This window comes from Oncorhynchus masou, chromosome 20 (genome assembly GCF_036934945.1).
Source record: "Oncorhynchus masou masou isolate Uvic2021 chromosome 20, UVic_Omas_1.1, whole genome shotgun sequence".
Taxonomy (NCBI): Eukaryota; Metazoa; Chordata; class Actinopteri; order Salmoniformes; family Salmonidae; genus Oncorhynchus; species Oncorhynchus masou.
In genome coordinates, this window is record NC_088231.1 from 1,540,354 (window position 1) to 1,555,437 (window position 15,084).

The following is a 15,084-nucleotide window of genomic DNA, read 5'->3' on the forward strand; positions in this document are numbered from 1 at the left end:
TCAGCAGAGAAACATGACAAACTTGCATCAAGGGCACTGTCAGACATGGTAGAGTGAAGTTGCCCCAGATGCTGATCTTGGGCCAGTTTAGCATTTTCCCCACTAATGGCTAAGGTTAGGATTGGGGAAGCTGATCCTAGATCCGTAACTAGGGTAAACGTCACCCCGCAGCCGTCAACCACCCACACACCTCATCTTTGAGCGCCATGTTCTCCCCGCCACCGTTGAGCTCGCTGTGCAGGCCGTTCATCCTGGCCACCACCCCTGGGTCCTCGTAGCCCCCCATGGGGTAGATGTCCGCAAACTTGCCCAACAGCGGAGGCACTTCGTCCTCGTCGCTACCACTACGAGGAGAGGAGGAAGAAGAGAGGGAAAGAGAAAATAACTCCAAAACAGGAGTGGCCATGTTTTCATGATAAAAATCATTATAGGAAATGACATTACATGATTGGAGAGCACATACCTGATAAAAGAGTTATAACTACATATACCACAAGAGTAACCATAACCACAACAAATACAACCATACCCACATCAACTAGATATTGGGATAAATCCTACTGGTAGCATGAACTAGTCCCGGGCGATCTGGACAAAAAAAATCCACATCACGATAAATTGGATGAGTCACAAGAATCATAAATTGAACAATACATTTACAACATTAATGTGTAACAGTTATTTTTTTGTAACATTACCCTTAAAACTACTACTTTGAATGTTGTAGCTATCAATTGTCCCATTAACAATTACCCGTATTAGCAAACTTATTCATACTTCACATTTCTCTAGGAGGGCCCTATAGGTTATTTATAGTAATGATCGATATCAGCAAAATGTTCACGATAAGTGGTCAGTGTTGATCATTTCGGTTGATCGTCCCAGCTCTAGCATGAACTCATAAAGCCATTATTTGTGCATTTTAGTCATGTATATCTTTGATAGATATAAATATTTTAAAAATAACATTACATTATTGTAATGTATTGCTTTTTTTGTATGTTTCTTCTATGATATTTTATTGCTTTACATTATATACTCAAGTTCTTGTTTGGAAGATACATTTGCTATGATCTCCTGAATAAATAAATACATATTTTTACAACAAAGAACACGCCACCCCTGGTGGACTTACAAGGTGGTGGCGACCCCTTCTGGCAGGATGAGGCGCGAGTGCTGCTGTATGGTGATGGGCGAACTGGAGGCCGAAGCAGAGGCTGAGCTGCCCCCGGAGGACAGACTGGGGGGGTGCACCTCGGCCAGGTAGTCCTGGTGCTGTGGGGGCTCCGTGGCCTGAAGCGGCAGCTTGATGTGGAGGTCCTCGGCAATGGGCGAGTCCATGATGCCGCACGTCAGGATGTGGGAGAGGCTGCAGTCGTCACAGGTGCATCTGGAGGAGGAGGGATGGTTGTTAAAAATGTGGTTTCGCAAAGTTTGGGTTGCAGGTGGCCAGTGGTGGTGTTCCAGGTCATTGTTTTTGTGGTTGAGCTGAAAATCTCAGAAGGTTGATATATTATATTGATGTGGTTCATGATATGCTAAACACTTGTATACCCCATTTCCTTTCGGGTCACTGAATAACACTGGGTACTGGCTAGAAACATGGGTTTGTTTTACTTTGGGTTGATAAATGAGGATTAAAAACATACCCGCACACGAAGCTTGAATATCTCATTGGACTTGTCATATAATATCCACACAGGTAAAAAAAAAAAAAAAATTGTTTAAAAAAAAATAGGAAGTATTTTATTTAGACACGCTGCAAATAAACAAACACACAATCTGTAAATTGCAAGCAAAATGAATCTTCCAAACTCACCGTCTTCGATAATTGCAATTTGGACAGTCTGGAATGCTGAGACGAGAGGAGAGCATTCTCATCGTGTCTGTAAAGTTACTGTCACCAGCTAAAGATTTCTTACTGTTGGTTAACTGCAAAGACAAAATCAAATTAATGTACAGCAGATTAAAAGGGTACACCGTCAAAATATGTCTGACCAGTTTTAAAAATTCATCAACTATTTCTGTAGACTATTTGTCCATCATACCTGTTCTTCTATAAACCTCCTCTGTTTAAAGAATTCCCAGTCTTCCTTCAGCATCCGTTGTTTTGTTTTCAAAGTCTGTAAATAGGTAGACTTCAATTATGAGCTTTGACAGATTGAGGTCGAAACACAACAGCTTTTTAATAAACAGTACCTAAACGTACCTAAAAGTAGTACCTAAATCACCTTTTGTCTGTTGGACTATAGAAATAATATGACATAAATAATAGGGGTAAGTGTTAGAGAATGAAAAGATAGACAATGCTGATAACTACAGTAATTGTCTTATACTACTTGAAATTTAGTTGCGTGATAAACCACTTACATTTTTGCTAATTAAAGACTTATGTGGTTCTGTCCGTTGATTTGTGAGATTCTGTCCCTCCACCTTAAAAAGCAGCTGCCAGAAAGAGAAAAACAAATGGCTAAGCATCAGAGAGACCAAAAGAAAACCATTCAAAGGAGATGCCTTTGTTAAAAACCTTCAGGACATCACAATATGTTATTGACATTTATTTAAGTTCCATTGTCACACACAAGGAACAGCCCTTGGAGTGTAGCAAAGACAGGGATAGTGTGTGTATGTGAGGTGTTTCTCTCAGTCTGTGTGAGTACCTGTTCGTCGACATAGTCGTCAATCCTCTTCTCACACTCCTGCCACTCGGCCGCCACGGCGGCCATCTCCTGCTCCAGCTGCTGGTAGCTCTCCAGAAGGTTCCTGTACATATCCTCGCTGTACGAGTCGTGGGAGGCCGTGCCGTGCCTAATCAGAAATTGCATTATTTTTTAAAGAAAACATTGGAAACACACAGCTAGACCAGTTTATAATACCAACGGCCTATTTAGGTTTGAGGATAGACCAGGTTTAATGATGTTGCTATACTAAGACAAACAAAAAGGGATTATATAGGGAGACAATAAATAAAATAAAAAGACATAATAATCCTCAAAGAAGCATACACCTCAATAACGTCAATAGCATCATGAAGAAATCCTCTTCTTAATGGCTGTTTTGTCATTCGACTCAGTCTTACCTCAGCTGTGCAACCAGTGCAGGTAAACTGCTGTGCAGGATGGGCTCGGAGAACACCAGGTTCTCAAAAAGGTGCTTGTTGTGCAGCTCCCACGTCACCTGGAACTTCTGCAGGTGTTCGTTCTCCTGTGGAACCCAGACAAGAAGAGAGTTAGAAACCAAGTTTATGCGGCCTGGCCGGTCTAGCGGTGATACCGCAGCCTCCGGCACACGTCTACAGTGTTTACATAGGGTGGAATCCGGCCGTTTGACATAACCTCTCTGTCTTCCCCCACTATCATCCTCTATCACTATCTGTGAACTAAATAAATACAAACCTGAAAATCCTTTGATATTGCGGTCCAAAATTATTGACACCCTTTATAAAGATAAGAAAAAATAACTATAAAGTAATTCAAATACTCTGCTATATTGTATGCTCAAACACACAAAGAAATGCTTAGTTGGGTCACAAAATCTACATTTTGCAATGGCCATCTCAGTCTCCGGACTTGAAAAACATTGAAAACCTGTGGTTTGAATTGAAAAGGACAGTCCATAAGCACAGACAAAGGATATCAAGGATCTGGAAATATTCTGTATGGAGGAATGGTCTAGCATCCCTCACAATGTGTTTGCCAACTCATGAATGTAAAAATTAAAAACTCAGTGCAGTATTCCACAAAAGGTGAAGTATTGAAACATTAATAATTTTGACCCCTACCTTTTGAGAGAATGAGAAGAGAAATGATATTACTTGATAAACAAAATCGCTTTCTCTGAACAGGAACTATATAATAGGCGGTGTCAGAGGAAAACCCATAAAATTGTCAGAGATTCCAGTCACCCAAGTTATAGAGGGGTTTCTCTGCTACCGCAAGGCAAGCGGTTCCGGAGCACCAAGTCTTGGATCAAAAGGCTCCTCAACAGCTTCTAGCCCCAAAGCATTAGACTGCTGAACAATTCATAAAAATCACCACCGGACAATTTACACCCCCCCCCCACTTGAACACTGCTGCTACTTGCTGTTTGTGTGTTTGTTACCTAAGCATAGTCACTTCGACCCCACCTACATGTACAGATTACCTCAACTAGCCTGTACCCTCGCACACTGACTCGGTACCGGTGCCCCCTGTATATAGCCTCGTTATTGTGTTACTTTTTATTATTCATTTTTATTTTAGCCTACTTGGTAAATATTTCCTTCTTCTTGAACTGCAGTTGGTTAAGGGCTTGTAAGTAAGCATTTCACAGTGAAGTCTACACTTGTTGTATTCGGCGCATGTGGCAAATAAAAAGTTTGATTTGTATAGGTATAAAATATAATTGAACAAATTTATTTTAAGCATAAAATGTAGCTCAGTATGTAAATTATTTATTTGTATAGTCATTTCTGCACATCTTTAACAAGGGTGTCAATAATCTGGACCCCACTGTTTGTGTGTGTGTGTATAGCCACAGCAGTGGCAGCTGTCTAGGCTGATGACTATTGTCCCGAAGCTAAGGTGACAACTTTCAGACAAACCTCTGTACTGCTTCCAAGAAGTATGAGTCATTCTGGAAATTCTAAAGCCTATGTTAATCCTGTGCGAGTTACTGAGGCAACGATACTTTTTAGCCTTCATGTATTGGGGGCAAGTCTGGTTTAACTCACGTTGTCGCCAAAACTCAGGCTAAACCTCTAAAAGAGACACTGAGCAGCACTAAGCATTGTCCCTCTGTGCTAGTCTGATGCTAACAAAATGGCTAACACAAAGGGAACCGTAAAGGTAACCACAAAGGCTAAAGCAAAGCATAATGGAAAGGCCAACAGTAAGGCTAACATTAAGGCTAGCGCAAATGCCAACCCTGAAAGTTATTGCGCAAGACTGTTTGTTAGCCACTGGTCTAAGACTAAGCTAATGCTAACATGAGGCAATCTTTAATGCTATCGCTAACAGAGGAAGACTGACCAGGGTGAGGAGGAAGCTGCTGATGGTGCGCGCAGCCTGGCAGAGGGCGCTGTACTCCTCCAGGAGCAGCGAGATGAACTGGTGGGCCTGTGCGGGGCCCTGGGCGGCGGCCGCCGCAGCCTTGGAGCCGGTCGACAGGTGCTTGAGCAGGCGCACCTTCATTTCTAGGACGTACTCGCGGGCCTGCTGCTCCAGCCTCTGGTAGAGCTGGTACGGGTCCTTCTCGCACAGCCTGAACAGGAGGTGGGCAAGATGGACGTCATAAGACCCAGTGTACAATAGGCTAATACAATAGAAAAATATGCTAATACTTGTAGGGATTATCTATGGTGGTCAGTCCTGGGTCAAATGCATCTCAAAAACCTTCAAAAAACTAAATCAAACTCAGGTTTTCCTGGTACAATGTAACAGATGGCCTAGCCCCAAGTAGTAGCACAGAGGAAGGTTTAACCTCCGAAATGGCTAACCATTTTCTGAAGGTAATCTCTTATCTAACAAAATTGGACAAGGGAAAGTGAGATAACCATTCAATGATTACTCTGGTACTTTTGTCAGATAACTGATCATCTTGAAGATGGAAGTGAAAAGAGGATGGTAGGGATGGGAGAGAGCATGGAGGGCAAAAGGAAAGAAAGGAATGAGACAGGAAGCAGCGAGAGATGGAGGGTAGGAAGGAGAGGGTGTATAGGAATGTAGGAAGGAAGGAAAAATGGAAGGAGGAAGGAATAGAAAGAGGGGGGAAAGGAGGAATGCAGAGGCAGACTGAGGGAAAGAGGGTGGAAGACAAGCTGCCTTTTCTCTAGCTGGGTCTTACCTGTCCACCAGCTCCTTCATGCCCTCCTTGTCGCGGTCAAGGGGCTGGTCGTGGTCGTCGGCCAGCGGCGTGCCTGTCTGGCGGTAGATGCACCGCACTAGGTAGCGAACCTCCGACCAGTGGTTCTGCAGCAGCTGGGACTCACGCTCTGTCTCGGCCGAAATCTCCCTGGAGGGGGTGAAGGCCAAAAGAGGTAATTGTGATGCATCAGTGAGAGGACACTGGGTGCGCTTATACAAGGGACGCAGGTTCATGTTCATTAGGGCAAGCAACAGAAAACACTTTAAAACATTGACACAGAAAACCAAAATGAGCATTTCCTACTTCATTTACTATATGAATACAACCCAGATAGTAGAAGTATTAGTGCGTCTGTGCATCCATGTTCCTCTTTTAAAAAGGGCTGATATCCAGTCCCTCCAGGATTCCAGGATTCCAAAATTCTGCGATCGCATAATTCAAAACAAAATCAACGAATCCACGAATTTATACAAGAGCTCGCAATTTTGACCAATCACTGCACAAGTGTCCAATCAAGAGAGGGTTAGCAATTTTGATCACTGTTACCATGGAAAACAGCCCAATAAAACATCAACAACCCCCCCCCCCCTTCAGCGTGTGAAGTCTATGGTTGATTACTGACAGATTACGACTGACAGGCAGAACAATGAACAGGAATCCATCTCATTTACCAACAAAAATCATAGTCAGACAGTGCAAAATGATTTCCAAATGTTTTCCATGAAAATGGGGGCAAATTGTTTTGCACTCAGTGCAACGCTGTGCTGGAACACAAGAGCCAGCAAAGTATGTGAAAAGAAGGTCAGAATCAGTGCATGTGAGTGGAGCTGAGCGGAGAAAAATAAAAATTTGCTTGATTAATTCAAATCACAATTTAACCAACATCCATCTATTTTTGTGACTACCTGGACCTACCAATTGTTTTTTAAGCATTAAAACCAAATCATATGGACTTGAATGAAAAGTATTTTAATAAACATGAAAAGATGTAATAAGTCAAAATAATTTCAAATAGGTTCATGTCATATTAAAACAGCAAATAGGTCAGGAGCCAGACAGGGAGCCTAAAATGAACTATTCAGGCTATATTATTCCAATTATTTCAAGGCTATAGCCTACAAAGAAATACATTGTGAAGCATTTGCGAGTGCAACCCAATAGGCTGGTAGGGACATAAAGCGCTCAGCATTTAGTTGTATTAAATCATTAGTATATAAATTGCACATATAAGATGTGACATACTTAGAATGAAATACAAATTAAACAAGGATGGTTTAAGAGATCAGACTTTTTGTTTATAAATACTTTGCTACAATGACACACTTAGTTATCTACCCAACTTGTTCATTTCTTTTAGCATGTACACACAGAGGTGTAAAATACTAAAGTAAAAATCATTTAATGTACTACTTCAGTAGTTTGTTGGTGTATCTGTACTTCACAATTTATATTTTTGACAACTTTGACTTCACTACATTCCGAAAGAAAATGTACTTTTTACTCCATACATTTTCCCTGACACCAAAAAGTACTCATTACATTCTGAATGCTTAGCTGGACAGGAAATTGGTTCAATTCACACACTTATCATCAAGAGAACATCCCGGGTCATCCCTACATAATTTACAAACGAAACACACATGCTTCATTTGTAAATTTTGTCTGAGTGTTGGGAGTATGCCCCTGGTTAAAAAAAAAAACAAGAAAATGGTGCAGTCTGGTGTGCCTTATGTAAGGAATTTGAAATGATTTATAATTTTACTTTTGATGCTTAAGTATATTTTAGAAATTACATTTACTTTTGATACTTAAGAATATTTAAAACCAAATACTTTGACTTTTACTCAAGTAGTATTTTACTGGGTGACTTTCACTTGAGTCATTTTCTATTAAGGTATCATTACTTTTACTAAAGCATGACAATTGGGTACTTTTTCCACCACTATGTACAAGTAGTAAGTACACCATCATGCTTTTGTGTTTCCATAAAGATTCTTTAGTTGTGGACACTACATCCCTGTACTCCCTCTCGGTCCGCATCTTTGTAAGTCACCTTGATTCATCAGTTTCTTTATGAAAATATTTAATGAACTCACAGTAGCTAAAGCGGCACACAAGTAGACTACAAATTAATCCTGGGCCAGCATGCCCTGAGCTGGTGAAGTGAGCGCTACTGGAGCGAAATTGGAGCTGGTGAGAAGGCCGACGCTCCAGCCTTTGGGAATCTCGCACCAGTCAAATTGGGTACGCTCCGCACCAGCTCTGCTCACATAATCTGATCCGAACAGCCACCACAGCAGACGCAGATCACCATGACTGAAGCAAAAGCAAGGAAATCTGTGGTAGTGATGTGCAGATCGCAAACGAGTCGTTCTTTTTAAACGACTTGACTTATTTGAGAATCATTATTTTGATTGAACTGCTGGCTGGAGTAAAATAAATGAATTGCAGTGAAGGATTGATACACGCTCCTCCGTCTCATAGACGTGTTCAGACCAACAACTGTTTATCATATGTGCGCACAAGAAAATAGATCATGCTGCAGGCTGAGCACATATGACTTTTTATTGCTTCATATTAAATGAACATGACAAAACTCTTGAAAGCCTCTGAAAAAAATCAAGAATTGTTGGCCACAGATAAAAATACTTTGCAGATCTTGGAGGGACTGGATATCAGTCATTGGTTAAAGTGGAAATGTGTAACTTTTTGGGCAACCCAACCAAATTCACATAGAAATCTGAGTTATAGATCTACCATTCATTGACTTTCGGTTTTGTACACCAGCTTCAAACAGCTAAAACAACATGTTTTGATTATGGAAGATATATTTCAGTGGTTTAGATGGTACAATGACTATCTACACTATACTAGCTTATTTTGTAGCAATAAACTGAAATTAGGTTAACTATTTGAGTTTTAGCAAACAGGAAATGGTGGAGCGATTTCTGCATTGTGCAACTTTAAAATAGTATTTGCATTCATTGAAATGTTGAGCCTTTCATTGAGCCTGCCTGGAGTGCTAGATGGGCGGTGTTTGCACTTTTGAGACTATCCCATTGGTTCCATATCCCCAGGCAAGCTCAATCTAGTGCAGTTAAAGTATTTGAAATAAAAAGAAAACAAGATGCTGATGGACAGAGATCAGCCAATAAAACCAGCGGTTGTTAAGTCCATCGATTTACAGTCAAGTCCCGTTCTGAAGCGCTGTGAAACCAGACTGTTAAAGAGAAAGATAGAGCTGGCTGGTGGATGTGATTAGTTATTATCTGACAATGCTAAAAAGGATGGTAGCACAGGTGGCAGCTTCTAGAAACTTCCTGAACACATAGTTGATACACTAGGCTAGCTCAATATGTCAAACGATAGACACTTTTGTCCTTTCTGGCGTGGTCGTTTAGTGACCACCACAAATGCGCCCATCCAGCTCACCGTCTCTCGTTGCAGGCCTCACAACTGCACACGGTGTCAGCGGTCATAGGGGTGGTGAGGTCTGGGACAGGGAGAGTGGGGAGGGTTGGGGGTGTGCCACCATTGGTCAGTCTGCCCCCTGCAGCGGGCAGCTCCTGGCCCAAGCCTCCGTTACCCATAGGCATGTGCAACAGAAAGTCTTGGCTCTGGGGGAATAAGAAATTACAGGGCATCAGAACATGCAAAAAAGCAATGATAATGCAACCAAGAGCGACCATAAAGGTGACTTAACGTTACCAACTGTTGCCTTAGGTCTGTACTCTGAAGTATTTCATTGCAGCAAAGTGCACAGAGATCGATGCTCATTATACTAGACTAGAGACAAAATTCCAGAACAGGAGAGAAATTAGAGAACGTAATCAAGCAAAATAGCAGAAAAAGGGAAAGGAAAAACAAGCGCATTCCAGGCCAGAGGGACACTCCAGGAATTGTCAGGCTCTTCCCAACTTTCAAATTCAATTAGCCTAGCAATTAGCTGCGAGACGTCGCCAACACAGAGTGGTTCTTATGAGTGAGGCAAGGCAGTGTATGCGGAACAACCACTAACATGTCATCAGCAAGAGAGACATCTAAACACTGGTGTGGCTTTCTGTCTGAGGTTATTATCTCCCACTGATAGCAAAGGAGGAGCCAAAGCCTCTATAATGCCGAGTCATCGGACAGAGGGAAACTAATGTTTTACAATGTGTGTGTTTGGTCAGGACTCAGGTGTTTCTGCTCCTTGTTTACAGTCCACCTGTAGCTTGCCTGTTTCCTCCGCTTTCTCTGTGTGTGGTACGCGTCTGTGTGGTATGGGTCGGTCTGTCTCTCTTTGGCCGTGTTCAAGAGCATCAAATCGGTGATGCATTGTGGTAAATGGTGACTGACTAATCTACAAATAATGAGTAGTTATTTATGATACAAGGTCATTTGTAGATCAGTCAGTGGGCAGTCACCTACAAGCCCTCAACTTCTTTATTCCTTGTATCTCGCTTTAGTATACCTATCGCCATCTCTCTCTCTCTTTTGTGCCGACTCTATGGATGTGTTCGAGCAGTAACGCTAACAAAGCAGACTGTAGAAGAAAGTTGGCAAGGCTCACATCAACATGGAAGTGTCAACGTAGCTGCTATTGTTTCTAAAAATGTTCTTTATAAAATGTCAAAATAAAAATGTCTATACCCTCATATCACACTTACAAACTGAAAACATAACTTGTGTAAAATGTATTGATTACAGAGGTCTCAAATATCACTTTCGTTTGGATCTCCTGTTTCTTTAGAATCGCAGTAAAGTTGGTTCCTGTTCCAGTCACATCTTTGGTCACATTTGCATGGTTCAACCAAAAACACCCTAATGATTGGTTGACAAATAGTGCCTCCCACAACGCAGGTGATGAATGCATGGTGCAGTTGGTGAAAAGCAACTACAGCGACTTGAAGGCGACTTTATTAAAAAAATGCATGACCTTTGATCACATGGTTTTTGTGAAGTTCATGCAGTCAACCTGAAGGTGCAAGTCAGAAAATGTTTATCCTCATAATGCAACACACGTTGAAAGGCCTAGACTAAATGTTTCTGTTACTTGATATAATCCACCAATGCCTGCCTGCATCTATCTAGGGCTTGGCTATCCTCTAACTGTACACAAACATCCACTTAAACAGCCATTGTCATTCAGTTCATTGGTCCAGCATCACCTTTTCACCACCATACTTCTCCCTCCCTCCACCCACACCCCTCCACCAGCCTGTGGTGACTCACCACCAGCGACTGCTCCAGGGAGGCGTGGCGGTCCTCCTTCTCCACCGTGCGCCGGCAGTCGGGGCACACCCACAGGGGCAGCTGCAGAGCGCTGGGGGACTTGGGGGGCTGTGCCATACCGTTCGGTCCCGCCCCGGGGAGCATCGCGTCAGGATGGAGGGTGCTGTCTGGCTTGCGCTCACTCCGGCACAGGAGGCAGCGGTCGCCAGTGGTGGAATATGGGGCCCTCTGGCTCAGGCCAAATGTGAATGGGGTCTGGTGGTTGGAGACGGAGTGGATGTCAGTTAGAAGAGTGTGTGTAGCACTGCTGTAGTGGCAGTAACCAGTAGCTACTAACTAGTGCTCCAATATGTAGCCTACACAGGCAGGTTCTAAAGTTAAGACAGGGTCACGGGCAGTAAGCACAAACAGGTGGAAAATGTTTTAAATTTGGAAACTGATTGGTAAAGTTACTATTGGTTATAACATTTAGGATGGGCCTTTCCCATTACAAAACTTTTTCATACATTTTGTGCCTACTGAAAGCCACCTGGGGCTTTTCAGTCCACCCAGTGATACTCACAACAGATAAGCTGATGCTGATCTATGTTACCGTAGGCCTAACAGGAGTAGCTGCAGAGACAGTGAGTGATGCATTACCTGAAGGACTCCAGAGAAGTCGGAATTCACCGGCCCCTCCGAAAACTGTGGTGTAACGTTACCGTTCATAGAGACCTGGAGGACACAAAGGGCCCGACATAAACCAACACCTCCGGAGTCACCCCTCTCATTAGCACCGATGCCAAGCGTCTATTACAAGGCTATCTGAAGCATGTTAGCGCTTGACCTGGCTGGGGTCTACTTGGCCACACACAATTAAGGTTTGTCTCCGAATTATGCAATTTGAACTTCAAATAAAGCAGTTGATGATATAACCTGGCGATATTGCAAAGAACATATGCAGATATTACTTTTCATATTAATGCTCGGCGCAGCAGTATATTGATGGGGCCAGCAAGTTCACCTGCTGTTTCTGTCTTCAACAGACAATCTTTACATAAGCAGAGTGTAGTCTCGATTTGTATGCACTTTGCAAAGATTTTGTAAACATCTGAAGAATGAATAAAAAGACACTGATTAGTTAAACAAAAGGTTATGAGAATATTATATTACTTCTTAGATGGAAATAATAGCCCTGACTAGTGTAAATGCTGATCTAGGCAAATTCCTTCCACAATAAGTAGCCTGGCCTAGGCAATAAGTTAAGCTCATCTTGAGCTTTCAAAGAAACAAACATTAAGACCATTTTCACAACTCTGATGTTGGTAGGCCTATATTCTGGGGCTTACATCCGTTCTATAGATGGATCATAGCAATTTGTAAGAATCGCGATCAAGGGTTCACAAAGTAAAAATTTGCCACAATCAGTATTCACAATATGCTTTCTTCTCCTGATTTGTTTTCTGCAACCTTTGACTACATCCCAAATGATGGGGAAACTGCCTGGCATATAGGCTAGCTAGGCTAATGAAACTGAGTGAGTGCAATACAATGCGTTGCATTGAGCTCAAATCAGACTTTCCTTGGATTTGCTTAGACAGTGACTAAGTATTAACAAGTCTGCATTGTGGACTTTTTTGGGACAATTGGCTCATCATATGAGGAAGTCCTTCAGCACTAAAGATGATAAACCTAGTCTCGGCCAATGTGACGTACACATGATAGGCCTCGTCTTTGGTGATTAGTGGATGTTGTTTCCCTGGCTACTGTTGTGATATAGAGAAGACTGACAAGGCATAGCTACAATATATGGAGACGAGACAAGAAACCATGAGTAAAGCAAGACACTCAATATACCATTTGACAGCCAAGTATGTAATGTTACAATGTTTGCTATACCATGGGTATATCGCAGGATCGTGGTTGTGGAAGTAATTTGGCTCACTTGGTTGTGTGACAGTAGTCTTGCAGTTGTCTTACACATTATTATTGTGTCTGTAAACACCGTGGACGACCTAACTGGCAATGACCTTCCTATTAAATAATTGGTATGAGTAAACAAACTATAGGCCAACTGTTACTTAGCAGGCTAATCCGATGAAACTGACAGACTCGACTGAGACTTCATGTTTGTAAACAGTACAGTAACGTTAGTCTGGTGAGCTACTACTCCTGCTAATATTGTGAATATGAAAACATCAGACAAGAAATTAAAGGCCAACTGGCTGTCCAAATTGTTGCGCATTGTTAACAAGCTACATACTGTACCTAGCTGCTAGTCAGGAACAAGAGACACTTCAGTTTAAGGACACAGTGCAGTGGCGTTGGTCAGTTTGGTCATAGTTAACGTTAGTTTACACGCTAACGTTAGTATACATCTAGCAAGTAACAAACATCCACTCCCACAACGTCGCGAACAGTTAGATAATAAGATATGGACTGTCGTGTAAGCAACATCGGCTATTTTCGGTCTGTCAACATTGTGGTTGTCGAGTAACGTTAGCTAGAACAAGATAGCTAGAAACGTCAGCCGGTCTAGTTTATTTTCAAATTGAGCAAGTAGCTAACATTATAACTAACACGTTACCGTATATAGAAAGCGTACTAACGTAGTTAGACAGCTAAACTAACTTGTTGGCTGTTGTCGACGTCAGGTTCCCATTTCCCGAGTTAGCTAACGTTAGCTAACTAACGTTAACTAGCTAGCTTCCTCGGTAGCTGGGCAAGCAATTGAAGAATGTCAGGCCTCAAATGTCTGTCGATTATGTGTAATCAAAATCTCTGACGTCCGTGTTCAACACGTCAACTGTATATTCTCACCTCTCCGTTCAGGCCTGTTATAGAGCCCATGTTCCCATTTCCAGAGCTCCCTGATGTCAGAAAGCCCATGGTAGACACGGGTGTTGCCGAGGCTTGAAGACTCAGGTCCGTGGCTGAAACCCCGGCCTTGCCACTGGTACTGCAGACAGTACTACTGCAGCTACTGCTGCCACCGCCCCGCTTGTTCTTCCTGCGTTTAGCACCTCGTTTAGCATCGGTTGGACTCATTATCCCACAAAAGTCAGAGACAACTTGCCGTCCAGTACAGGCAGAGTCTCAGGTGGAATGTCTGGCTCAAATCACTCTGGTATAAATAGACGATATTTTAAAGACTTCCAGTTAGACAACCACCCAGTACCTTCAGAGTACTTAGACTTGAGATTTCAATATGGCCACTGGACAGGAATTGGCTGCTCGAGCTTGCGCTGCAACAGTACGTTCCCCTTCTCTCTTTGAGGATTCATGGGAAATGATGTTTTTCTCATTAGTGCTGGTGAGGTCATGGGTGAGATGGATGATGACAAACTGGTTTTCTGACTCTATCCCCAAAATTGTGAACACCAGAAGTGACCATTTATGATCTCATTCATAACCATTCCTGTTCATCAATGCAAGTGGCCATTTGTAGGCTATTGGTATGTGCAATCACGTGTCCTCAAGGGGGAGTGGGCAAGTATTTCAGGAGTCTTATGGCTTGGGGGTAGAAGCTGTTAAGAAGCCTTTTGGACCTAGACTTGATGCTCCGGTACCGCTTGCTGTGCGGTAGCAGAGAATAGTCTATGATTAGGGTGGCTGGAGTCTTTGACAATTTTTAGGGCCTTCCTCTGACACCGCCTGGTATAGAGGTCCTGGATGGCAGGAAGCTTGGCCCCAGTGATGTACTGGGCCATACGCACTACCCTCTGTAGGGACTTGCGGTCGGAGGCTGCGCAATTGCCATACCAGACAGTGATGCAACCATGCTGTCGAGGATGCAGCTGTAGAACCTTTTGAGAATCTGAGGACCCATGCCAAATAGCATTCTCACGTGAAAGTGGCAGCGCTACCTTCGTGAAAGCGGCAGCTCCTTGAAAGCGGCAGCTATACCCTTTAGCTCAGTGCGGATGTTGCCTGTAATCAATAGCTTCTGGTTGGGATATGTGTGTACAGTCACTGTGGGGATGACATCATGACTGATGTGGTGTACTCTTCAATGCCATCGGAAGAATCCCGGAACATATTCCAGTC

At 42.8% G+C, this 15,084-nt stretch overlaps 1 protein-coding gene across 1 annotated transcript in view; it reads right to left on the reverse strand.

Annotated features, from left to right (window-relative positions):
* The window catches only part of LOC135506676 (protein FAM193A-like), a 32,768-nt gene extending 18,521 nt beyond the window's left edge, over window positions 1-14,247 (reverse strand). Inside the window, exons 1-13 of the mRNA XM_064925998.1 lie at window positions 13,858-14,247; window positions 11,698-11,772; window positions 11,059-11,313; window positions 9,277-9,461; window positions 5,824-5,991; window positions 5,010-5,241; window positions 3,080-3,204; window positions 2,661-2,808; window positions 2,371-2,445; window positions 2,049-2,123; window positions 1,820-1,932; window positions 1,136-1,390; window positions 191-344 (exon numbers count right to left, since the gene is read on the reverse strand). Of these exons, the coding sequence (XP_064782070.1) occupies window positions 191-344; window positions 1,136-1,390; window positions 1,820-1,932; window positions 2,049-2,123; window positions 2,371-2,445; window positions 2,661-2,808; window positions 3,080-3,204; window positions 5,010-5,241; window positions 5,824-5,991; window positions 9,277-9,461; window positions 11,059-11,313; window positions 11,698-11,772; window positions 13,858-14,085 (2,088 nt within the window). The 5' untranslated portion in view covers window positions 14,086-14,247. The remainder of the gene's footprint in view (window positions 1-190; window positions 345-1,135; window positions 1,391-1,819; window positions 1,933-2,048; window positions 2,124-2,370; window positions 2,446-2,660; window positions 2,809-3,079; window positions 3,205-5,009; window positions 5,242-5,823; window positions 5,992-9,276; window positions 9,462-11,058; window positions 11,314-11,697; window positions 11,773-13,857) is intronic.
* Window positions 14,248-15,084: the final 837 nt, after the last annotated feature.